Genomic DNA, 27980 nt, shown 5'->3' on the forward strand with positions numbered 1-27980 from the left:
ATTTGATTCTTTCCTGCTCATCTCCAAGTCTTGTCTGCAAATGGACATCAGGTCTAGCTTAGTCTAGTTCCCCTGCCTGGCTTCCCTGCACCAATTCTTTTCTCAACTCTCTCTGCTGAAAGAGGGAGAAGGGGTGGGAGCCGTGGTACACAATTACACATTAACTCATCCCATGTATACCACAGATAAAAAGGCTCACTGTAGATCTGTAATGTGTTCCAGCAGTTAAATTATTAATAAATGGCATTCAGAATTAGCTGTTTATCTTCTGTATTATTATTCCCAGAAATGGAAAAAAAATTGTAAGAAAACAACTTACATTGTTACTTTGAAGAAACAATGTAACATAATTTTGTACCAACATAATTTTCTAAATAAATATCCGGTTATGCTAAATTTCCCTATCTTCCAAAAAGCATACATAATATGCAAATGTATGAAATTTATATACATTTTACCATATAAAAAGGAATGAAGTTAATTTTATTTAATGAATCAATTAATTAATTTTTATTTTTTTATTTTATTATTATTTTTTTAATTAATTAATTTTTAGAGAGAGAGCAAGAGAGTGCCCAAGTGAAAGGGAGTGGCAGAAGGAAAGAGAGAAAGAGAATCTCATGCAGGCCCCACTCAGTGCAGAGCCCCATGCAGGGCTTGATCTCATGACTCTGACATCATGACTTGAGCCAAAATCAAGAGTTCAATGCTTAACCAACTAAGCCACCCAGGCGTCCTGTGGAAGATAGTGTTTTAGATCATGTACACCACTGCTCTTCTCTGTCAGTCAACACAATCTCCAGGACAACCCATTTCAGCATTCTCAAGGGTCATTTATTTACAAGTTCATGTTTTAAAACTACTATTAATTTATCCTCATTTCCTGAAACACAAATCTGATATTCTTCCTCTCTCTAAAACTCTCCAGTGTCTCCCCATTTCCTTGAGGATAATGTCAAATGCTTTAGAGCTTAATATTTTAGAATCCCCAAAAGTGGGTATAAATTGATCACCTTGGCCTTATTCACCTGTGTCCAGCTGTGCAAAACATATCCTTGTGGGTCCATTAAAACTTGCAAATCCCTGTGAGCTACAAGCGAGCACTTTACTTTATAATGTTATTCTGGCACTTATATATGACCTTCATTGTATTTTTAAAATTGTTCATGTTTCTATAGGAATTGGAGCTCTTGGGAGGAATAGAGATAGTAGTTTCTTTGATTAGTAGTTACTGAGTACTGTGTGCTAGATTCTGTGCTTCATAAGCATTATCTCATTGAAGACTCCTAACAACCTACTCATGTAGGTATTATTATTGACTCCATATTGCAATGAGGAAACCAAGAGATAAAGAAGTTAGAGAGCTTGCCCAAGGTCTTATAGTAAGTGGCCCAACCCTGACTGAAAACACAAATCTTTCTGATGGTATAGAGTTAATGGCATATAATGGCACACTAAAACATTATTTTAGTGTGAAGGTAATATTATAAATTTTCCTTTTATTTTACCAATAAGAAAACTGAGGTTTGGAAAGGTACAGTGTCTTGCCTAAGGTCATAGAACCAGGAATTGCCAAGAGACAAGAAAAAGGAATATCAGAGAACAAAAACGAATTCTTATAAATTAAGAATAGAGTAGCTGAAATGAAAATTCAGTAGGGTTTATCTTCAATTAAATGTAAAATTAGTATCTTCCAACACATAAAAAGATAAGAGAGGAAATATAGAAGAACTAAGAAATCAATCCTGGAGATTCAACTCTGACAGGAAATTCAGAAAGTGAGAACACAGAAAATGGAAGGGAAGAAATATTCAAAGAAACAGTATGCAACAGAGAATGTTAGCAATCCACCGAAATCTACTGTCTCCTTCTACCTGGACACTAGACAACATTTCTCAGATTTCCTTAAGAATTAAGGGGCTGAAAGACTGAGTGCTCTCAAATGGAAGGTGAATGGGAGTAACATGAGCCATTTCCAGTGGCTGATAATTTCTTCCATGTATTTTCGCCTCCCTGTGAGATGAAATGGCAAAGCTGAACAAAGTGGTCTTAGAAACCATATTGCTTACCCAAATGGACCACCCAGGCGCCCATAGCTATATACTTTTAACAGCTATTCTATACTCAAACCTACTTTAAAGGAAACCATGAACCTACCCTTTGAGGAGCATAAACAGAATATGCGGATGAGCGCTAATGTACTCCACAGTAGGACTCCGAGTACCTATCTGTCTTCTCAGGATGTTGTTAAATATCTGGGTCACATCTTTTTTTCCCTGTTAAAGAAACAAATCACCATTAAATTACACAATCAAAATAGGTAAATTATATGGAGTGTAAGTTGTATCTCAAAAGCTGTTTACACATAAACACACACAAAGAGAAACAGCACTGTTCTTTGTAATATCCAAAACCATTAATTCGTTCTTTTTAGTGATTCAACATTTATATACGATATAAAATGATCACCGTAAGTCTAGTTAGCAGCTCTAACCATAAAAAAGTTAATATAGTATTGTTATCTATATTCCGCGTGCTATAAATTATATCCCCATGACCTATTCATTTATTTTTTAAACTTATTCTTGTCATATATCTTTAGTCAGCTCTGCTTCCAAACATTTAAACAGAGGTTTCTACAAACAGACGCAGCTCTTTTCCATCGGATTTGCACTGTGGTTAATTTGAACAACGAGAAGTCTATTTCTCACAGTTGTAAACGAAATGGCACAGAAGAATTTAAAATAGTGGATATGGTACAATATAATTCCTTATGCTTTTTTACCTTTTAGCTTTATATAAGAAGAAAATTATGATTAACATTTTTAAACCGTCTTAAATAAGGATGGGAAATGGATGAAGAAAATAAAGATGTTAGCAAATGTTGGTTAGAATCAGATTCCTTTTTCTTAAATGTACTTTTTAGTAATTTTTCCCCCTCCACTTTATCCATTCCCATTCCAAGTTGGTGCATTAAAAAAAAAAAAAAAGAATGTGAGTTTTTCTATTAGGTGGGTATATATGATTTAGGTGATTGAAAGAAATCATATCTAACCTAGAGGAATAGAGAGGACTACTCAATCCTAGCAGCTGAAGCAAAAGTGTTGGATGGGACTTTTTTGAGTCCTCATTTACAAGACTTCCACTTTCACACACCCTACAGCCTGAAGCTTGTCTCCTTCTCCAACTGAAGCTCTGAACTGAACAGTTTTTGTTTTGTTTAAGATTAAGTTTATTTATTTGGGAGAGAGAGAAAGTGAGAGAGAGCACAAGCAGGGAGGAGAGGGAGAAGCAGGCTCCCTGCAATCAGGGACCCCGATGGGATCATGACCTGAGCCAAAGGCAGACGCTTAACCGACTGAGCCCCCCAGGCACCTTGAGTTTTTTGCTTCTCAAGATTTTATTTTTAAGTAATCTCCACCCCCAATGTGGGGCTTTAATTCACAACCCCGAGATCAAGAGTTGCATGTGCTTCTGACTGAACCAGTCAGGCGCCCCAAACAGGAGTTTTTTAATATGAAAAAAAAAAAAAAAAAAAAAGGACGACATTCCATTATGAGTTACTATGGCCTTGATTCTGGCCTTCATCTCTCAAATGAACTGTTAAAGATTATCTTCCAGTTATGTCCTCTACTTCAAAAAAGTCTTCACTGGGCTGAGAGAGCTAACTAGAAAAGCAAATCTGACTGTGCTGTTCTCTTAAGCTCTTCAATGCCTTCCTTTTGCTTAGAGAAAGGTCTGACACCCTCCATGACCTAGCCCTTGCTTACCTCTCCAGCCACGTCTCACTTTTCAATTCCTACTTCAAGTTCTATTAATAACAATGGACTGTACTACATAAAGGTATACACAACTATCATTTCTATACCTTTGCTCCTGTTCTGCTTGTCCTGAACTCTTTTCCTTCCTTTTTGTAGCTAAGTCTTAGTCAATCTGTAACAGGGGCGCAGGGGTGCCGAGAGCACCTGACTGTAGGGTTCCCAAAAAGACCAGGTTCAGCCACTCACTGCTGGCAAAATCCAAAGGCAGAGATATGAGTGGTGGTGTAACAAGAAAGGAATTTATTTCAGTGAGGCCAGCTCTGGGAAGACAGTGGACTAGTGTCTCAGACTATCTCCAAAGTGCTGAAAAATACTTCTGGGTTTATATAAGGAAAATGTGGGACAAAGTTTGGTGGGTACATGTAGGCAAGCAGTAAAGATCTTTGTCTTGGGGTCAATCACGTGTGGTCTTGCTGACGTCAGGGTAGACGTTTTTTGCTTGAGGGGGTAGTTTCAGTTCCTATCATGGGATGCTTTGCCTGCAGGGGTCTTTTGCCTGGGTTAAGAGATAAGCTGGAAAGGAGAACTTAGAAAGTACAGACAGGTCAAAATGGAGGTCGCTGAAGTCCTCTTTCAATACAACAGATTCAGGTCAGACGTATTCACCTCTAGGATAACTGCCCCTCTCTGTGTGACAACATCTTTGCCTACATACACCAGTACCTCCTCTTCCCTGTCTACCCCTACCTCCATCTCTACCACGGTCATAGCAGCTAACCTTAAGTGCTTACTCTGTGCCAGGCACTTATACAAAGAACTTTATAAGTATTTTCCAATCCTCCTAACAACCTTATAATGTACATTCTGTAAGTAAGGAAATTAAGGACTAGTGAGGTTACCTTATATAAGTGGGATGTTGGAGAGCCAGGACTCCATCCAAAACTGATGGAATCCAGAATCTGGGTTCTTATCCATCATACTAAACTGATTCCAACACCAAACACAGTATACTGAAATGAATTTTGTCTCTAACTCCTTCATCACATTGATAGCTCCCAAGGACAAGCCATATTTCAATTCCCGTAGTAGGGCCTGATATATATATAGTAGGCATTCAATATTTATTGGACTGATTTATTACTTTAGAGGCATAGGCATCTATGAGCCCTTTATCACAAATCTAGACCACTGAATCTCATGCATCTATTAATGTGGCACTTTTTAAAAAAGATTTTATTTATTTATTTGATAGAGACACAGAAAGAGAGAGGGAACACAAGCAGAGGGAGCAGGAGAGGAAAAGCAGGCTTTCCGCTGAGCAGGGAGCCCAATGTGGGCCTTGATCCCAGGACCCTGGGATAGTGACCTGAGCCAAAGGCAGATGCTTAACAACTGAGCCAGCCAGGCGCCCAATGTGGCAGTTTTTAATACCAAAACAAGTAGGACCCAAAATTAAAAGACACTAAGATTATTCAATTAATTAGTCAATCTTAAAACTACTAGCCATATAAAATATGGACTAAGTACTGATTAAGAATGCTAATTGATATATAGAAAAATTTTCTTTTTTTAAAAAAAGATTTTATTTATTTATTTGACAGAGAGAGAGATCAGAACTAGGCAGAGCAGTAGGCAGAGAGGGAGGGGGAAGCAGGCTCCTTGCTGAGCAGAGAGCCCAATGTGGGGCTCGATCCCAGGACCCTGAGACCATGACCTGAGCTGAAGGCAGAGGCTTAACCCACTGAGCCACCCAGGTGCCCCATGGAAAAATATTCTTAATGGATTCACTTTATCAACAATTGGCTTGAAATGGATCAGACTTAAATGTAAAACACAAAACTATAAAACTTCCAGAAAAAAAGAGAGGAATATCCTCAAGATCTAGAGTTAGGCAAATAATCTAAGAGCACAATCTAGAAAACAAAAACTAACAAATTGGACTTCAACAAAATTCAGCACTTATGTTTTGTAAAAGATCTTGTCAATAGGATGAAAAGACAAGTTACAGACAGGGAGAAAATACTTCAAACCATATATATGATTAAAAAAAACTAGTGCTAGAATATGTAAAAAAGCCTTTGAACTTAGTAGGGTAAAATACAAACCAATTAGAAAATGGGGGGAGAAGATATGAAGAGACATTTCACCAAAGAGGATCTACAGATGGCTACAAGCACATAAAAGATATTCAACATAATTAGCCATTAGGGAAATGCAAATTAAGATCACCAGGAGAGATTAGTACATATGCCTATCAAAACAACTAAAATAAATAATGACAACACCAAAAGCTGACAAAAATGCAAAGAAACTACACTTGTACATTGTCGGTGGAGATCTAACGTATATAGTTAATCTGGAAAACAATTTGGCAATTTCTTAAAAAACTCAACAGGTGGGGTGCCGGGTAGCTCAGTCGTTTGAGCATCCAACTCTTGGTTTTGGCTTAGATCATGATCTCAGAGTCCTGGGGTTATGCCCCACATCAGGCTCTGTGTTGGGTGTGGAGCCTGCTTGAGGGTTTTCTCTCTCTGCCCCGCCGCCTGCTCTCTCTCTCTCTCTGAAGTAAATAAATCTTTAAAAAAATAAAATAAGGGGCACCTGTGGTGGCTCAATTCATTATCTCAGGGTCCTGAGATGGAGCCCTGAGTTGGGCTCCCTGATCAGTGGGGAGCCTGCTTCTCTCTCTCCCTCTGCCTGCCGCTCCCCCTGCTTGTGCTCCATTCTCTCTAATAAATAAATAAAATCTTAAAAACAATAATAAAATGAAATGAAATAAAATAAAATAAAACAAAATAAAAACTTAACATGCCACTACTATACTAGTAGTTGCCCTTCTGGTATTTATCACAGGGAAATGGAACCCAACCATGAATGTTCCCAGCGGCTTTATACGTAATAATCAAAAGGAGGAAACAACCTAGATATCATTCCACAGGTAAATGGTTTGACAGACTGTGCTATATACCCATACCAGGGACTCAGTGATAAAAAGGAATGAACTTTGATGCATGCAACAACCTGGATGAATCTTAAGGAATTATGCTGAATGAAAAATGTCAGTAACAAAAGGTTACACAACCTAAGTGTCCATCAACAGAAATATGGATAAGGAAGATGTGGTATATTTATACCATGGAATATTACACAGCCATAAAAAGGATAAGACTGTGCCATTTGAGACATGGATGAACATAAAGAGTATTATGCTAAGTGAAATAAGTCAGACGGAGAAAGACAAATACCACAAGATTTTCCTTATATTTGGAATCTTAAAAAAACAACAACCCACAAATGAATAAGCAAACAAAATGGAGAATTAGATCTATACATGCAGAGAACAAACTGATGGTTGCCTGAGAGGAGAAAAGTGGGGGGCTGGGTAAAATGGGAGAAAGGGAGTAAGAGATACAGGCTTCCAGTTATGGAATAAATAAGTCAAGATGGCATAACGAATATAGTCAATGAGACTGTAATAGTGATATATGGGAAGAGACGGTAGCTACACTTGCAGTGAACATAGCATGATGTATGAGCTTATGGAATCACTATGTTGTGCTATGTTGAAAGTAATGTAACATTGTGTGTCAACTCAAAAAATTAAAAGATTACACATTATACAGTACCATTTACATTCTGATTACAAAATGGAGAATGATTCCTGGTTGCTAGAGGCCAAGGATGGGGTGAGAGAGGGCAGCAGCTATAAAAGGACAAGAGGACGCATCGTTGTAGTGATGGAAATTTTCTATATCTTCACTTTATCAATGTCAATATCCCAGTGCTATCACTGTGCTATGGTTTTGCAAGATATTGCCATCAGGGAAACTGGGCAAGGTACATGAGATGTCTCTGTATTATTTATTATTGGCTTTCTTGTTGGAGCAAGCTAGAGGAAGAAAGCAGGAGAGGTGCCCACTAGCTCTTTTGGGAAGACCGTAGCCAGCAATTAGATGCATGCTAATTAAAAGCCGGAACCTCAAGACAGTCATTTGTAAAGGATTCATCAAACCCCTCCCAGGGAAAGACTGGGAGTTGGGTGTTTTTGTCGCGCTTCCTCTGTGCTAGCTCGGGGGAGGCGGAGACAGTTGCAACAAGTACTCTTGCACCCGTGAACAACTGCCCCTTTGTTTGCTATAGTCCTGTGGGTCTCATGAATGCGAGCCCTGTCAGCTTTCATACACAGGTGACTTGGGGGACCATCCCTCAGTGGGCAGCCTTAAAAGTTGGGCCACCAGGGCGCCTGGGTGGCTCAGTGGGTTCATGCCTCTGCCTTCGGCTCAGGTCATGATCTCAGGGTCCTGGGATCGAGCCCCACATCGGGCTCTCTGCTCAGCAGGGAGCCTGCTTCCCTCTCTCTCTCTCTGCCTACCTCTCTGCCTGCTTGTGATCTCTGTCTGTCAAATAAATAAATAAAATCTTAAAAAAAAAAAAAAAAGTTGGGCCACCAGATGTGTGGTCCAAACCCTTTGTTCCTCAAAGAGAAGCTGGGCGTTGGGGTTCCCCCCTCAGCCATATGGTGCTATGCCAAGGGGTGGGCTTTATGGCCAGTGTGTCTCAGCCTTTCCTACTCATTCTGAAGTGGCTATTTTCTCAGTTGCTTAACAAATAGGACACACTTAACTCATTTCTAGATTTCTCTCAGAAGGAATTCCTGCATATGTAACTGTACATTCTGTTTGTCCACAGGAGGAGAGAAATTCAGGAGCCTCCTGTGTGGCCACCTGAGTCCAGAGTCCCAAAATTTTTTTAAATGTTACATAAAATTCAGTGCCGGTTCTCATTTATTGCTGGCTGATGTCCTAGAATCTCAAATTGGGAAATCTAGCCTGAGAAAATAATCCTAAATAACAATCTTAAATATAGAAGAAGAAGTTCGGACACAGAGATTTTTTTTTTGAGAGAGAGAGAGAGAATGAGTATGTGTGTGTGAGAGAGCACGGAAGAGGAGTGGGATGGGAGAGGGGCAGAGGGAGAAGGAGAGAGAGAATCCTAAGCAGGCTCCATGCCCAGCACGGAGCCTGATGTGGGTCTTGATCTTACGACCCTGAAATGATGATCTGAGCCAAAATCAAGAGAAAGAGTTAGAAATAATCAATATGTCCAGAATTAGGCACAGGCACATAAATTATGGTATATGTAACTGGCAGAAATAAGAATATCCAAATGTTGGCAATGATTAAATATAAGAAAAATCTATGACTAGCCACTGCTTTCACTTGATTCCATGGAGTGAAACAGAGAAGGGTAGAAATAAGGGAGAAAGAGAGAGAAGAATTAAGAAGAAAGGAAGGAAAGGGAACCAGGGAAGAAGAGAGAAGAATTTTTAAAAAGGGGAGAGAGATTTAAAAAAACAACAACAAAAAAACAGACACATGGGAAAGCAAATTTTATCTTCTTTTAAGAAAAACACACAATATAAAATCCAAAGTTTTTCAGAAAATTAGGAGCTGAGTCTTCAATTTAAAAGGATACTTTAGGATCAACCACTCTCATTTTAAAATAGTACAAATGTGGGGCCCCTGGGTGGCTCAGTAGGTTAAAGCCTCTGCTTTCAGCTCAGGTCATGATCTCAGGGTCCTGGGATCGAGCCCCGCATCGGGCTCTCTGCTCAGCGGGGAACCTGCTTCCTCCTCTCTCTCTGCCTGCCTCTCTGCCTACTTGTAATCTCTATCAAATAAATAAATAAAATCTTAAAAAAAAATAAAATATTACAAATGTTCATACTACTTCATAAGAAATGAATTTCATTTACACAAATGTTAAACAATATACTTGTATAAGAGGTATAGCTATAAATATAAATAAAGCTTAAAATGAAAGAAGTCATCTGTTCTGTTCAAATCTTTGTAGACTCTACAGTAATCCTGCATAACATCAATCCTCTTTGAAAAGTCATAAGAGTATGTTTTTCATACTTCCCAGTGAAATGCCACAAGAACATTTCCATACGGCATTCCAGTGAACAGTAGACATGAGGCTCCACAGAACTCTATCCAACTTTTACCAGAGGAAAACATTCTTCTGATTCATTAGCAAATAATGTGCAAAGGCAAAGGAAGCCCCCTGTGGATAACAAAAACAAGCCTGGATACCAGGAACAGCTTGTCAAATCAGACGAAAGGATCAGAATGGAAAGGATTAGAGAAAACCTAAACAGGTACCAGATGATTAATGATAATACAGAACCTTGCATAATAATACAGAACCTTGCAGATATCCATTCATTACACTATACCTAACTGGAGTAAAACCTTAACTATTTCAAAACCAGTCTTCAGCAACCCTCAGACTTTCAGATTTCAAGTTCTAGAAGTGGCCAGGAAAAAAAAAAAAAAGAAAAAAAATCTTTGATGGTAATGAAGCAACATCTAGAAATGACCCTGAATGCCTGAAACTCGCCAGTAATTCCAAGATTACTTATAATGTAAATGAGCAGATGGCAAACCTGAAGAAGCACTTGCATTAAGCTGACAAATTCAAGAAAGTCAGCCCTAACATGATATAGTCAACAATTACCTGCAGAATGAATGATATGTAGGGAGGTATCAACTGGAATTAAATACGAAAAGAGAAAAAGTGAGAAGAAAGAAGCAATGAACATCAGGCAGAGCAATTAGAACTGCTGATAAAGAGTATCTTTTACTGATAATAGAAGTGAGGGAAGGCAGGGACGCCTGGTGGTTCAGTTGGTTAAGCATCTGCCTTTGGCTCAGGTCCTGGGGTCAAGTCCCTACATCGGCTCTTTGTTCCGTGGGAAGCCTGCTGCTCCCCTGCTTGTGGTCTCCCTCTCGTTCTGACAAATAAGTAAATAAAATCTTAAAAAAAAAAAAAATTGTGAGGGCAAATAAGGAAGTAAAAGAGAGCAGCACTGCAAAAGGAAACACCCATTTTTAAACTGCAGCCATTAACTTATATACAGGATATATAAAGCATTCTCAAAATTCAACAACCAAATAAAAAGAGGGCAAAAGACCTATACAGACAATTCACATAAGAAGAGAGATGGTGGGGCGCCTGGGTGACTGAGTGGGTTATGCCTCTACCTTCGGCTCAGGTCATGGTCTCAGGGTCCTGGGATAGAGCCCTACATCGGGCTCTCTGCTCAGCAGGGAGCCTGCTTCCCCCTCCCCCCGCCTGCCTCTCTGCCTACTTGTGATCTCTGTCAAATAAAAAAATAAAATCTTTAAAAAAAAGAAGACATAGAGTGGCAAATAAACACATGAAAATATGCTCAACATCATTAGTCGTTAAGGGAATGCAAATTAAAACCATAATATACCACTTACACTTACCTGAATAGCTAAAATTTTTTTAAAAAAGCTAAAAGCAAACAAACAAAAAACCCCAACACTACCCAACAATCCTATTCCTAGGTATTTACACAAGTGAAATGAAAACCTACATCTGCACACACAAACTGTACATAAATGGCTATAGAGATTTCATTTGTAACTGGTCAAACCTGGAAATTCCCCCAAGTATCCACCAACTGGGGAATGGATAAATAGTCTGTGTACATCTCTGCAGTAGAAAACTACCAGCAATAAAAAGGAACAAACTCCTGGTACACAGCAACAACACAGATGAATCCAAAATCATGATGCCAAGTGGAAGAAGCCAGAATCAAAAGACAACATTTTGCATGATGCCATTTCCACATTTGTTAAGGCAAATTATACAAGGACAGAAGATAGATCAGTGGTTGCCAGAGGCTGAGGGTAGGAAAAATGATTACAATGAGGCATGGGAAAATCTGGGGGGTGATGGAATTATTCTGTATCACAGAACTATGTATTAAGAAGAGAGAGGGGTGCCTGGGTGGCTCAGTGGGTTAAAGCCTCTGCCTTCAGCTCAGGTCATGATCTCAGGGTTCTGGGATGGAGCCCCACATTGGGCTCTCTGCTCAGCGGGGAGCCTGCTTTCCCCCACCCCCTGCCTACTTGTGATCTCTGTCTGTCAAGTAAATAAGTAAAAAAACTTAAAAAAAAAAAAAAGGAGAGAGAATGTTACTGTTTGTTAATTACACCTGAATTTAAAAAAAAAAAAAAAAGAAACATAACTGTAGCCATTGACGTCATGGGCATCTCTCTTCTGCTCCTCTGTGTGTTGGCTGGGGGGTGGGGGGTGGGGAGAGCTATTGTGGGTAGGCCAAAATTTGTGCTGAATTTCAGCAGCAGAACTAGATAGGCAGAGCCGTCTGCAAAGGGTTGGGGGTAGGGAGTGTTCACTGCATGGATGAGTGCTTTTGCAGGGGACTAAAATTCAAACTAAACTAATTTATAGATACTGGTAAAGTTTCAGAGCTCAGAATTAGTTGCTCTCAAATTTTTTCAGTATAATTATATTTACACATGACAAGAATTCTAAAGCAGAACTCCTTGTAAACCTCCTGGCCCTCTCTCTCTCTCTCCTCATCTTCATTTTTTCTGTCTTTTCTGCATACTGGCTTCCTTTTTTAGTTTACGTGGTAGGAAACCTGACTACTGATGCAGTTAGAGACTGATGCTCCTAGGTAGAGACTGAGGTTCCATCTCCGTTTTAGTTCCAGAATCCTGCAGGCTACTCTGGCCCTGCTTTGATCAGATGACCACTACTAGTCCGCCCTGTGTACTGGGCAGGTGTCATGCTGCATAAAATGTCCCTCCCACTGTGACTCCGTGGGTGGGGATGGAGGGACCACTCCCCAGAAAGCGGAGGGGATAAAACATTTTATACATTATACAATGGTGTGAGCAGTCTTTATCTTTATGGCAGGTTACATTCGCTAAAAAGTATGGTAAGGTCAAACTAAAATGGTCATTGTCTTAATTTTTACAGGGAGAATAAAACCAATTAACATGTTACGCTTCTGATTAAGGGCCTGACGCCAAATACCATTTTATTTATTTATTTTTAAAAAATTTTTTAAAGATTTTTTTATTATTTATTTATTTGACAGAGAGATATCACAAGTAGGCAGAGAGGCAGGCAGAGAGAGAGGAAGGGAAGCAGGCTCCCTGCTGAGCAGAGAGCCCGATGTGGGGCTCTATCCCAGGAACCTGAGATCATGACCTAGGCTGAAGGCAGAGGCTTTAACCCACTGAGCCACCTAGGCGCCCCGTCAAATACCATTTTAAATCACCCATAAATTATGTTCCTTTATAGGATAAATGTTTCTGAAGCTTATATTCATTAGTTTAAGATGACGAGAGGGTCATGGTAACATAAAATTCCATTTAATATGCTATAGTGTTTCCTCACCTGTAATTGTAACTTAATTTGTCTAATTACGGGTGCAAAATACATGAACAACCAATGGACTCAAGACCAACTAGAATCAACACCCTACACACATAGTAAGCATTTCAAATTGTTAAATGCATGTCTTCTGCCCATTTTTTGATGTGATTATCTGTTTTGCGTGTGTTGAGTTTGAGGAGTTCTCTATAGACCTTGGATATCAGTCCTTTGTCTGTATTGTCATTTGCGAATATCTTCTCCCATTCCGTGGGTTGCCTTTTTGTTTTGTTGACTGTTCCGTTTGCTGTGCAGAAGCTTTTGATCTTGATGAAGTCCAAAAAAATTCATTTTCACTTTTGTTTCCTTTGCCTTTAGAGACATATCTTGGAAGAAGTTACTGTGGCTGATGTTGAAGAGTTTACTGTCTATGTCCTCCTCTAGGATTCTGATGGATTCCTGCCTCACAGTTGAGGTCTTTTATCCATTTCGAGTTTATCTTTGTGTGTGGTGTAAGAGAATGGTCAAGTTTCATTCTTCTACACGTAGCTGTCCAATTTTCCCAGCACCATTAATTGAAGAGACTGTCTTTTTTCCACTGTGTATTTTTTCCTGCTTTGTCGAAGATTATTTGACCATAGAGTTGTTGGTCCATATCTGGGCTGTCTACTCTGTTCCCCTGGTCTATGTGTCTGTTTTTTTGCCAGTACCATGCGGTCTTGGTGATCACAGCTTTGTAGTAAAGCTTGAAATCAGGCAATGTGATGTCCCCAGTTTTGTTTTTCTTTTTCAGCATTTCCTTAGCAATTTGGGGTCTCTTCTGATTCTATACAAATTTTAGGATTGTTTGCTTCAGCTCTTTGAAAAATGCTGGTAGAACTTTGATCGGAATAGCATTGAAAGTATAGCACAGGGATGCCTAGGTGGCTCAGTTGGTTAAGCGGCTGCCTTTGGCTCAGGTCATGATCCCAGCATCCTGGGATCGAGTCCCACATCGGGCTCCTTGCTCAGTGGGGAGCCTGCTTCTCCCTCTGCCTCTGCCTGCCTCTCTGTCTGCCTGTGCTCACTCTCTCTGACAAATAAATAAAATCTTTAAAAAAAAAAAAAAGAAAGAAAGTATAGCACAAAGCTTATGTCTTAAGGCTTTATGATTTTTCATTTTTATGGTAATAAAACCAAAGGTGAAGGACCACTTTAAAGGGTGCCAATGAACAGAAAAGGATTTTTACAAAGGGACAGAAATTTTCAAAAATTTAAGACCATAAAATGGGTAAATGAGAAGCTGATACTGGAGTACTTATTTTGCTGACTTTTTTTTTTTTTAATGTAGCAAGAAATAATAGAGATTAAATTATTACAGCAGAAGGTTTTCTGCTGCTTTGGACTGCTTTCTTAATTCAGCCTGAACAGATGACTTTGCATCCACCCTGGTTTTGCAAGGCACACCTGCCCTTAAAATGAATGCATCAATAAATTCATCCTTTGATCTCTTATCACATTGTGTTTCAAAACATCAGAGTCTGAAGCTGTGTTTTGAATAGCGGCCAAACCTCAAAAAACACAGCTCTGAGTTTGATCCTGAGCCCACAAAATCTGAAGACTTGCAATCTCAACCACAAGTCTTTTTTTTAACTTCATAAAAATATGCAGAAGTGGTTCTTTTCTGTCAGCAATTTTAAGGTTTAAAGGATTAGATTAAAAATTTATGGCTATAAAGTAATGAGATTTTCTTTTTAAACGATTTTAACTCAAAGGTCTGCCTCCTCACTAGCCCTTATTCCTGTAACAGTAGGATCCTCTAGTGCTTTGCTCATCCTCATGGGCCACTTTGTTCTGGATTCCTGAAGGAGAAATGGGTTCGTCACAAAGACTGCCAAGGCAGTTCCTGCACCCAATCTAAGCCACTGCCATGGCCACCATCACTGCTGTCAGCTCTGGATCCCAAACCCCTTCTCCAAGCTCCTCTCAACCCTGTTCAGGGTCTTGCCTTCTGACACTAGTTATTTCCAAAAACCCTTCCTCTGTTACGGTTCTGGAGACACTTTCCCTCACTCCAAAACATTGTCCTATTTTTCTTCTATTTCCTATTCCTATTGATCTAAGCCAAAGAGAGGGCATTTCTCAAATTTCTGTTGCTTTACTCTGCAAAGGAAATCTAAGCTCTTTTCTTTCAGTCTTTTCCTTCCAGATATTGTTTAGAGACCTAACCTTCCACAACTAACAAAAAAAGCCCATCTACGTTTCCTCTAAACAAAAATTCATTTTTCTCTGTAAGGAATACTCCATTCTTTTAGGTTATCTTGCAAAAGCTACAGCCCAACCCTAAATAATATTTTTTTTCTCCCTGTTAGAAACATATACCAAAAATTTAACAGTCAAATAACTGTTGTCCTCTCCAACAAAGCCCCAGAGGTGGCTACGCACTTACTAGAATGCTTATCACCACTTGTGAAATATCTTCTAAACCATTTACTAATTCAACAAGAAAAGTGGCTTATTGCTGTGTTCAGGACATCTTCCTTTGGTCTAATTTCCTTACCTCTGCTTCAATCTCTCATTCTCAAGCCTACATTCATTCATTCACTCAACTAACCAGTGTACATGGCACTAGCTGTGGGAAACAGGATCCTAGTACTCAAGCTACTTTCAGTCCAGAAGGGGCTGTACCAGTTCTACCTCTGAACCAAGACACAAGGAGGGCAGAGTTGTGTGTGATTAGACTGCATGATTAGACTGTGCTCTAAAGTTAGGACAGGTTTTCTCAAGTTGTCATTATCTTATGTGGGTACTTTAGGCTTGAGATGCAAAGCTGTTGCTTGCAGATTAACCATTAGGACTTCCAATCGGTTAAGTGTCTGCTTTTGGCTCAGGTCATGATCCCAGGGTCCTGGGATTGAATCCTGTGTGGGCTTCTTGCTCAGCAAGGAGCCTGATTCTCCCTCTACCTGCTTCTCCCTCTGCCTGCCACTCCCCTGCTTGTGCTCTCTGACAAAAAACAAACAAAAACTCTTTAATAAATCTATTTTTAGTACCCCTGTAAAATAAGGGAAACTTGTATAACTATTTCTTATTGTTCCTCTTTTGTTATCTAAAGCCAATGCTAAGCAAAGTCGTAAGGTATCCAAAGTCTGTCTTGATATGCTCCTATTCCCTAATTCTTGGATAGCACCTTGAACCTACACTACTCTGTGGCTGCCCAAGACTTCCTTAGTTCACTGGGCCTGATGACATCTCATGCCCGACTCATTCCTCAAAATATAACCATCCTTGGTCATATTCCTTCCAGCATCCAATGGCAAATTGGGCTAATCTCACAAACCAACTCAAGCTAACATATTAATTAATGATAATAATAGTTTAATACATTTCTACTTTCAGGAAAAAGTGTGAAACAATAGGAGATTTATAGAAATTTAATACGATAATCCAATAATAGGGAGTATTTTTCCCATTTATGGTCACTGACCAACTAAATCTAAAATGAAAGTAATAAACAAAAAAAAGTCAAGGGTTAGAACAAAAATAAACCAGTTTACATTTAACGTTAGTCTGAGAAAGAGAGGAAAATGAGAACAAGTATATTCTGACATTTGTGTATACTCTACACATGTATATATTGTTCTTATATAACATATATATATATACATGTATATTCAGTTTAATATTTAAAGCAGTGCTGTAAGTTCATACTTTTCTATTTTAGAGATGACAGAAGTTGGTCTTAAAGAGGTTACATTACTATCAAATACCCCAGCAGGGACTGTAAACAATTCTAATCCCAAGTATTTTTCTACTGTGCACAACTCCTCTCAGTATTCATTATCTCACTTGAAACTGAGTAGAAAAACCATGAAAACACACAGATGCAATGATAAAACTACACTTCATTCCACATATGGCCAGTTTAAAAAGCGAGGAGTTTAAGATGGGGAGGGGGAGTGAGCAAGCCGGGCAAGAGGAAAAAGTAGACAAAGAGATTACGGAGTAGAAATGTCAAAGATAGAAAAATAGGTAAGGGAGGCAAAGAAAGAAAAAGACGGGTATGTCTGAAAGGAAGGATGAGTTGTGGGGTCCTCCAGTCAGGGTCTGCGTCCAGCCGACACACCTGGCTTCCCATCTCAAGAGCAGTCTTGCTCTGCATTCCTCATCCTGCCAGTCAGCCAAGCTGAAGCCATCCAGAGAGCTTTGGGCTAGCATTTCCACAGATCCCCAGAGCCCTGACCTTATCTTGGTCTAATCACTGTAATCACCATAATTAGTTTTCCTTTCATTTTCCTTTCATTTTCCCACTAAAAGCTATTTCAGAAATCTGCATTTTTGGGGCGCTTGGGTGGCTCAGTGGGTTAAAGCCCCTGCCTTCAGCTCAGGTCATGATCCCAGAGTCCTGGGATTGAGCCCTGCAATTGGGCTCTCTGCTCAGTGGGAAGCCTGTTTCTCCCCTCTCTCTGCCTGCCTCTCTGCCTACTTGCCATCTCTGTCTGTCAAATAAATAAATAAAAAATCTTAAAAAAAAAAAAAAAGAAATCTGCATTTTCATCCATCTCTGAGAATCAGTGAAAACCCAAGCTCTTAGTATGAGGATAGTAACAAAAACAATAAACAAATCAAAACCAAGACTTCTATCACCAAAATAGCCAATGGTCAAACATGCCTTACATACACGGTGTTTACTGAAAAACCACTGTTCTCAGTCAGATTTACCATAGATAATAAAACGCTTACACCTCTTCACCACTCATATTTCTAAGTTTTTGTTTTATTTAGCTCACTTATTATTCAGGTAAATTAGGTATAACTGCTTTCAAAATGAGATACGTATCCTATATTGCTAGCATTCAACAAACTTCTGAAATCATTGGTATAATATTTTAACTAAATGAACAAGCCTGAGAGACACCAAGTTTGAATCCCAGCTTCGGCTCTTAGTATCTGAGTGACTGCACAAATTACTTAATAGCTTTGAACTTTAGTTCTTCATCTGTAAAACAAGGCTCATCGTATAGTACCAATCACACAGGTGATTCCTCACAAAGGAATTCCAAAGGAATCACAAAGGAATTCCTTCCTTTAAGAAGGAAAGGAGATGAGTGCTTGGAACTGTGTGACATGTAGTTAAGCACTCAACGTTATCCCTTATTATTACCATTATTATTGATGGCCACTAGCCTTGCCTCCTGACTGCAGAAAACTTAACCATAAGATATCTTTTTACCTTATTAAAGAAAATTGAGAAGTTTTAGAAAAATACTGGGTTTATATATAATAGATGAAGAGTAATAATAGAAACAAAGTCAAATATTTATGAACGTATACACTGAACTTGCAAAGCAGCAGCAGCACACTTTTACAAATGGTTTACCTCGAAGTCTATGAGCTGTAGGTCAGCAATCAGGGTCACCAGCAACCCACTATTATAGAGCTCTTGTGCAAGCTGGGCCACAACTTCTGTGGGGGGTTCCTTGTCATTTGTGCCACATAGAATCTCTTTCATTGCTTGCAGTGATTTCGACACTTCCTCTGAAGCCTGGTGACCAAAAAATATGCTTACAGTGAAGAGGGAATGAAAATTTTCAAGCCATAAACAAACAAACCAAAAAACCCCACTTCTTGGATTCTGTTCATTTATGATCAAAGAACACTATACAGTTACAAGCAACCAAAAAACTGTTTGACAGTGCTTTTTTTATTTTGGAAAATGTTGCAAAAATGTATTTATGTTAAAAAAGTCTCTGGTATTTCTATTTGGTCAACATAATCGAAACACTCTTCTTTTAAAATCTACTCAGATATAGCCTAACTAATCTAGTCATTAACTATAAATTTTACTCTTAAATATTAAAATGACTGGGGCGCCTGGGTGGCTCAGTGGGTTAAGCCTCTGCCTTGTCATCCCAGGGTCCTGGGATCGAGTCCCGAGTCGGGCTCTCTGCTCAGCAGGGAGCCTGCTTCCCCCTCTCTCTCTGCCTGCCTCTCTGCCTACTTGTGATCTCTCTCCCTCTCTGTCAAATGAATAAATAAAATATTTTTAAAAAATTAAAATGACTGTTTTGAAGACTTCAGTAGCTACAGGTCTTTATTAAAAGCATTTGTTAAGGTTTTCAACAAATTCCTATTACTCTAACTTTTTAATGGACAATGTAGTAAACCTGAATTGTCAAAACACACGGTCAAATTATCAAAACCCATTAACTTTGTTAATCCACTTGTCTCTGCCACATAATCATCACCTTTTTTTGCTCTCTATGAAACTTAAAAATGACAAAAAAACACTTCTCTATATTGTGAAGAGTAATAGGGAAATCCACATATGAGTGGGTGCTCAGGCCTGGGAAGGGGACAATGAGGAATGACTGCCAACTGGTACAGGATTTCTTTTGGGGGTGATGAAAATATTCTTGAATTAGATATTGATGATGGTTGTAGAACCTTTGAGAATACTAAAAATCAGTGAACTGTGCATGTTAAAGAGGCAGATTGTATGGGATGTGAATTTATTCAATACATCTTTTCAAAATTAATACAGGTGAGCAAAAGAGAATAGGCCAAAAAGTTAACAATTTAATCTGCTGAATAGTTTTTAAAGAAATATAGTTTTATTACTTTGAAGTATGGTTCTGTAATCATTATAACTGAGGAAGGGAATAAAGAGAATAAGGCAGATTAAATACAAATAATTCATAGTAGCATGACAGTACTTTAAAAAATAATTTCCAGATACATCTTACAATCTGACTGAAACAATTCTTAATTTATTAAAAGGTTGGAAGTTTCTTTAAGGGTGCTATTTAGCCACAAAAGAGTGCTTAATATTACATGCAGTTAAGAATAATTATAAAACAAACTTCTGTGTGCCCATAACACAGGTTAAGAGCAGAAAACTTCCAGAAATCCTGAAGTCACCTGAATGCAGCCTTTTCAACCTAGAAGTAAAGGTTTTTATGTTTTTGACGACAATCATTACTTTTCTTTATATTTTCTTACCTGTATTTGCATCGCAAAACAATATAGTTGAGCTCTGCCAATTTTGAACTTTTTGGAATAACACCTGGGACCTCTTTACGAGGTGCTTCTGTTGCTATTATAGATGTGAGGTCCATCCATGCAGCTGCACGGAGGCAGCAGCATTTTAATTTTCTTTGCTCTCAAGTTTTCTACTGATGGCTGGACCCCAGTTCATCAGTTCTACTTCTGATGGACATTTAGGTGGTTTCCATTGAGGGGTTATTAGGAACAGCAACATATGAACACTCTTGTACGCGCATCTTGGTACACAAGTGCAAGATTATCTCTAGAGTTTATATGTAGGAGTAGAACTGCAGGGTTTTAACACAGCTACAACCTCAGATTTGACAGATGATACCAGTTGGTTCCCAAAGCAGTGACACCAGTTTATACCTTATCCCTCACAGTGGAGGAAAGTTCCCATTGCTCTCCATCCTCGCCGACACTTAGTATCATCAGACATTTTTCATTTTTGCCCAGAGAGTGAGTGTGTAATATGAATGTACTTGGTTTTAACTGGCCTTTTCCTGACTACTCATGAAAATGAGTATCTTTTTATGTTTTTTTCTGTCTTATGCAGATTTACTGTAAATTTACTAGTAAATTTGGATTTACTCTTTTATGAAGGTCATTTCTTCTTTCTAATTGAGCCAATATTTGATTCAATATTACAAGTACACAAGAATTAAAAATACACTTCTACATCCCTTACAAGATGCAGGATAAAAAATTGTATCTCTACATCCCTACAAGATTCAAGATTTTTTTTATACACTGGGATAGGAAGATACTGTGAACTGAAGGATATTTATTTTCTAGATCTCTTAAGTGTTGCCATAAACTAACCAGTCACTTTAGAGAGAAATTGAATACGTAGGACCCAACATCCTATGGAAGGAACAAAATACAAAGAAAACAACAACAACAACAACAACAACAACAAAAAACCTTACCTATGAGGAAATCCCGCTTAGTAGGACCTTTAAAAAATGTTAAAATGAGGTTGCACTGTCACAGAAACTATCAGGTGATCTTTAAATAAAAATGTTCTATCCTTCCTGTCAGTTTAGCATTATATACCTGTGTAGCCCCTTAGATTTTTAAGCTCTGTAGTCTAGAGGGATCTAAGTTTCATCAGAGGCTGAAGATAGTGAACCAAGAGTTCAAGGCAAAAGAGTCAACAACAGCATAAAACCTGAAACCAATTTATATGTATTTATAGAGACCTTATGTGCACATCACAGACCATATTTGGGGATTCTTCATCAAGCTTTTACATTGGTTTTTGGTTTTGGAAAACATGCATCTGAATAATAATATTATCATTTTAGTTCATACCTTGTCGGTTTTTTTGTCTTGCTTTTCCAAAATCGCCAAGTTGTCTTTTAGAACTTTCACAATTTCTGCTGGATTTTTGTGTGATTTACTAAACAAAGGCATTTTTTTCATCTATAGAAATTGCTTCTTCCAATACAGAATGCTACAAACAAACAAATAAGCAAAAAAGAATCATGAATTTAACTTTTTAAAATTTTATCTAAAATTTTGTTTACATCCCAGTTAGTTAACAGAAGTGTAATGTTAACTCCTGATGTATAATATAGTGATTCAAAACCTCCATACAACACCCAGTGCTTATCACAAGTGCCCTCCTGAATCCCCATCACCTATTTCACCCATGCCCCCACCCACCTCCCTGCTGGTAACCATCAGTTTGTTCTCTAGAGTTAAGAATCTGTTTCTTGGGGGAAAAAAAAAAAAAAAAAAAAAGAATCTGTTTCTTGGTTTGCCTTTCTCTCTTTTCTTCCTCTTTGCACATTTGTTTCTTAAATTTCACATATGAGTGAAATCTATGACATTTGTCTTAATCTGACTGACTTATTTCACTTAGTATAATACTTTCTAGATCCAGCCACATTGCAGAGGCAAGATTTCATTCTTTTTATGGCTGAATAATACTCCATTGTGTGTGTGTGTATGTGTGTGTGTATGTGTATCACATCTTTATCCATTCATCAACTGATGGACACTTGGGCTGCTTCCATAATTTGGCTATTGTTGATAATGCTGCCATAAACATCAGGGTGCACGTATCCCTTTGAATTAGTCTTTTTGTATTCATTGGGTAAATACCTAGTACTATGATTGCCGGATTTTAGGAGAGTTCTATTTTTAACTTTGTGAGGAACCTCCAACCTGTTTTCCAGCATGGCTGTCACCAGTTTGTAAAGAATTTAACTCTTAACATGATTAAATTGTTATACCAAAATGTCTTATGTTCTCAAAAACCCTAATTCAATAATTTGAAGCATTAATATTGATCAAACTAAAATGAGTTTCATCAAGTTTTACACCAAATTTAAATATATATATATATATGTGTGTGTGTATATATATATATATATATATATATATATATATATGAAGGCAGGTATTTTTAAAACTTTGCCTAAAAATTTTTATTCAAAGTTTAAAATTTTTTCTAAAATATAAATACAGGATTAGGGAAAGAGTCCCACTGGGAAAAGGAGTACTTTTAGAGAATAAGCTAATACTTAAAACTAGATTTTTTTAACTAATGAGAGTGCTGCTGCCGACAATGACAGTGATAGATAAAATAAAACATGTAAAACAAAAGTGAGATTAGGATCCACATACTGCGGTAAGGCAGTATTTAATGCTACCCATGACAATCACAAAATCGCAAGGTAAAATTATTTAAAATCTGACCTGTTCTTTATTTACTCTTCAAACATTCAGCTGGCCATACTCACTGAGGAAATGAAGACCACCATGGTGGAGGGTGAGGAGAGTGAGGAAAAGGAGTATTAATTCTTGTTTTTGAGAACATCTATTTACATAGAGCAGAGAAAGCTGAATATGGCTGTCATTGCCCTACCATAATGTAATTATTTAGGGAGAAAATCATAATTGAAGTTTCCAGTTAGGAGAGGCATATTCACATACTTTATAGTTATTGGCAAAAATATTTCAAACATTACAGAAACATGATATAATAAGTCAAAGTCTCCCATTAACCAACCGCTCAGAGATAACAAATATATCAGTTTGGTGTATGTTCCTTCTGAATTTTTTCTTATATATAATATTAGATACATTTTTAAACAAAAATAGAGTAATACTAAACATAGTATTTTGTAACTTTTTCTACTTGTTATGTTTTGAATACCATTCTATGAGTATATGTTTAGATCTCCTACAATTGTATACAATATAGTATTCTATTATACAGATATGTAATTATTATGTGGAAACTTCTTATTAAATTACTATATAATTTATTTTATTAATACCCTATTAATGGACATTTGGCTTAATTCTATTTTTTCTAGTATTTTTCTGATTAACAATGATGCAATTAGTCAATGGAGGGTATTATACAAATGCTATTTTTCTGATTAACAATGTTGCAGTTAGTCAATGGAGGATATTATACAAGTGTGTACACACAAATGTGCACCAGTGGATAGCACCACTCTACCTAGATATTCCTGTGGCATAACCATAGCTATGGTTCTAAATCCCTAATGCCCCTAAAATCCGATTTCCCAAATCTGGTTCCCTAGAACTTGTCATTCTGTGAGCTACCTTATATCCTTCCAATAAATTCCTTCAGGATTTGTTGTTTGTAATCAAGAATTCCAATGGGAGGGGTGCCTGGGTGGCTCAGTTGGTTGAAGGTCTGCCTCCGGCTTAGGTCATGATCCCAAGGGTCCAAGGATCAAGCCCATCGGGCTCCCTGCTCAGCATAGAGCCTGCTTCTCCCTCTCCCTCTGCCTGCTGCTCTACTTGTGCTCTCTATCTCTCTGTCAAGTAAATAAATGAAATCTTTTTAAAAAATTCCAATGGGACATATATATGTTATGAAGTAGAAATCAAAACAGTTAGTGTGAATTTTGATGATAAAACAAAAGACTTAAATTCTCATTTTCAGAAGAGATGGTGTTTTCGACAGGGGTGCCTCAACAGGGGAACCTGTCCACTCTTGGGGCAAGGATAAGTTTGAAAAACAAGAGACTCCAGGTGGCCTCTAAGGCAGATACTGAAAGTTGACAGAGCATTCAAAGATAAAGCATGTGAAGATCACAATGATTCTCACAGTAGGCAGTGTCAGGTGCAAAAAGAGAGTCAGAACATTGTATCGTGTACCTTTATACAATTCAAGAATAAAATTGTAAAGACACACTAGATTTTACTTTAGTAGTCAGCCCTACACATCAATAAATGAAGGTGGAGTATATTTAAAAGTGTATGTACTGTGATAGTAGGGTGGGTGCTGAACCAATCATTAGATAAGTTGGGCAGAGCAAGCCAACTGTTGCTTCTTACCTAAGTGATCTTGGGCCCAGATCCTTAAGGCTCTGTGATCTCATCTGTAAATGGAGATGATAACATCTCCCTCTCAGTGTTGTGAGGACTAAAGGTAAGTAGAACATCTTGCATAGGGCCTTGTATAAGTAAAGTACTCTACAATGTTTAGCTGCTATTATTACAAAAAGTTCTATGATATAATGAATGAATTATTTCACAAAAGAAAAAGGCATACTAATTGAGACATGATTTTGTCTTAATTAAGTGTTCTAGACACATCTGGGTCCTTGAATCACTTACACATTTTTTTCTTTTAAAAAATATAATTTATTCTTTTAAGGTTAAATATTTAATGTTTAAATACTTAGCATTAGAAATTTTTTTAGGGGCACCTGGGTGGCTCAGTGGGTTAAAGCCTCTGCCTTCGGCTCAGGTCATGATCCCAGGGTCCTGGGATCAAGCCCCGCATCGGGCTCTCTGCTCAGTGGGGAGCCTGCTTCCCTTCCTCTCTCTCTGCCTGCCTCTCTGCCTACTTGTGATCTCTGTCTGTCAAATAAATAAATAAAATCCTTAAAAAAAAGTTTTTTAAAAATGCTAAATGCATTTGTATAATTGTTCATTTCTTCATATAGTTCTACTGCACTAAGGAAAAGATAATCGACTGTGAGAATTCCAACTAAATACTCCTGACATCAAAATAGAGTACAAATAAGAATATGGTATCATGGTGTGCCTGAGTGGCTCAGTCAATTAAGTGTCTGCCTTTGGCTCAGGTCATGGTCCTGGGTTCCTGGGATCGAGACCCACATGGTGCTCCCTGCTCAGTTGGGAGCCTGCTTCTGCCTCTGCCTCTCCCCCTGCTTGTGCTCTCTCCCCTCCTCTCTGTCTCTGTCAAATAAATAAAATCTTTTAAAAAATAAAAAAGAATATGGTCACGTTAATGTGACATGACATGATTTTTTTCCAGTACCTGTTGCTCTGCTCAGTTCTCAATGTATCAGGCTAATTCTAATGCTAATTCTGGTAATATCACAAACGTTTTCAGGACTCCCATGGTAGTTAGCCACCATTTCCTGATTTGCTGTCTTCCAACTTTTTATTTGCCTGTTGATTTGTTCATTTATTCATTCACTTGTTCATTGAACAAACAATCTGAGTAAGTACTAAGCATGGACACTTTGCTAAATACCTGGGATAGAGTTATGAACAAGAAAAATACAATCCTTCCTCTTTTGAACTTATTAAACAGAGAAAGTTAACATTTTGGGGGCAATAAAATTATGTAACAGAGGAAAAACACACAGTATAATGCCTCTTAATACAGTACTCCTTTTTTGAATTTGTTATTTTCTTATTTTAAGTGTACCTATTTACTACAACTATAATATAAAATTAGTTTAATAATGTTTTAAAATTTCATAGGACCATTATTCTTCAATTCTGGGATCTGTATTATGAGGGAAATCAAGACCTATATCTCAAACTATGCAGTTCCAGCCCCCCGTCCCCTATAAATTTTGGCGAAAATCTCCTAACTGCTCTGTTCTCCTCAGACCATAACCAGCCCTGTCCCACCCCCAGACTGAACACCTTCCTGTATCACCCTCAAACCCAGGGCTGCCTTTTCTACTCCCTGGGCAACCATGCTGGACACTTGCATGTGCATCCACCCCAATCACGTCATTTACTCCACTGTCATTTAAAAAATGAGCCAAGTGGCACTCAGCACTACCTGCTAAACAAATACAAGGTAGTTAAACCCCCGTCTGGTTCTGAGTTGGTAACTGATCCACTATGATTCAAAAATGACCACCCTTGCCCGGCTGTCATTTGTCCTATCTATAAAGTGAGGGGATTCTTTAAAAAAAAAAATTTAACTGTGAATTCACCTAGTCATATCATCTAACTCCTATTTTTCCATTTCATTTATGAAGATATCAAAACAAATCTGCCAAATGTTTTGGGAAAGTCCAGAAACATTGCATTTATATTAATACTGGTTTAGTTATTTTATTTATTGCATCCCCATGACTTATTTATTTTTTATAACTAGAACTTTGTACTTTTTGACCCCCCTCACCCATTTCATCCACCCCCACCCCTACCTCTGACAATCACTAATTTGTTCTCTGTATCTGAGCTCGACTTTTTTTTTAATTCCACTTACAAGTGAGCCCATACAATATTTGTCTTTCTCTGTCTGAATTATTTCACTTAGCGTGAATTATTTCACTTAGCGTAATGTCCTCAAGTTCCTTCCATATCAACAAATGGCAAGAATTCACTTTTTATGGGTGAATAATATTTATGGGTATATTATACATATATAAGCACATTTTCTTTGTCCATTCATCTACTAACTGGCATTTAGATTTTTTTCATTTCTTGGTAAATAACACCACAATGAACATGGTGAAGCATATATCTTTTCACATTAGTATTTTTATTTTCTTCTCATAAATATCCAGAAGTAGAACTGCTGGATCATATGATAGTTCTAATTTCAATTTTTTTGAGGAACCTCCATACTGAAAGAGTGGGTTCTTAAAGAAAGAGCATCACCCTTTGAAAATAGCTACGTTATATACAGTGAGCTCCAGGTGATTCATCACTGGTCCATATCCATTCTAAATCTTAAACTCCTACTATCTATCCGTCATGGCCTAAGATAAAGTGCTTAAGGCAGAGACAAAAGGAATGGCCAAGTCCTGAAAATGGTGCCTTCTGGGGATAAAAGGGTAGTAGGAATTTTTCTATAAAGTCTACCTCGGAGTTTTTAGAATATACATTATATTTCAGCAAAGCAGGAAGCAGGGACAGGAGAAGATGCCATATTAAGTACAACAGACGAACTCTAGAGGAATGCCTCTTAGGAACTGAAAACTATGTAGGCTGTGCACACCAACATGCCCTCTAGCGTAATGCTGACAGTAGGCCATGCAGCAAACAAATGTCCGTGGACTAACACTGGCCCTGTTGTACTTTTCCATTGTCAAGAGTGAATAAACAGAATAAACAACAAATAATGTAGGTTCTATTAAAAAAAAAAAAAGGCAGCCCAAGAAAGAGAAGAAATGCCCTGTGGACTTAAGACAGGAAAGGATGCTTCTAAAATTAATTCTCTATAGGAGACAGAACAGACATAACTGACAAAAAAAAGAAAAGGACTTAAACTAAAAGCTGGCCAAGATAAAAGATGAGAAACACACACACATACATATACACACATATACAGATAACACCCCAAATACAGCATAGTAATCCAAATCTTCATAGAGCAGAAATGACCCCATGGAAAATTGACTAAGGACAACTGAGAGGAAAAAATGAGTCAGGCTACATTTATTCATTCAAAAAATATTTACTGAGCCCCTATAAATATGTATATTACAGAGATATGAAAAAGATAAAGTGATCCTATAAAAACAGGTATTACAACAATGGGGGAGTTGGAGGAAGCCAACAAGAAGAACAAAAAATATAAAAAGTGAAGCAGAAGCAACAAAGATGTAACAGCTTAAGCAGAAAAAAGAGCTAAATCTCATCACTTGAGGAGCTCTTCTAGTTGAGATTAATGGTGACCCCCCAGATTCAGTGTCTTGTGGCTTTTAAAAGAAACAAACATTATATTTTCAAAGCTCATTCCCACAAAATGACCTTAACAAC

The 27980-nt window shown here is 37.9% G+C and overlaps 1 protein-coding gene across 1 annotated transcript in view; it reads right to left on the bottom strand.

Annotated features, from left to right (window-relative positions):
- Positions 1-27980, bottom strand: part of CAB39L (calcium binding protein 39 like) — a 115505-nt gene that overhangs the window by 40547 nt on the left and 46978 nt on the right. The window contains exons 3-5 of the mRNA XM_080799642.1: positions 21321-21462; positions 18340-18504; positions 2158-2276 (exon numbers count right to left, since the gene is read on the bottom strand). Coding sequence (XP_080655768.1) covers positions 2158-2276; positions 18340-18504; positions 21321-21431 — 395 coding nt within the window. The 5' untranslated portion in view covers positions 21432-21462. The remainder of the gene's footprint in view (positions 1-2157; positions 2277-18339; positions 18505-21320; positions 21463-27980) is intronic.

Source organism: Martes martes, assembly GCF_963455335.1.
Source record: "Martes martes genome assembly, chromosome: 3".
NCBI classification, from domain to species: domain Eukaryota; kingdom Metazoa; phylum Chordata; class Mammalia; order Carnivora; family Mustelidae; genus Martes; species Martes martes.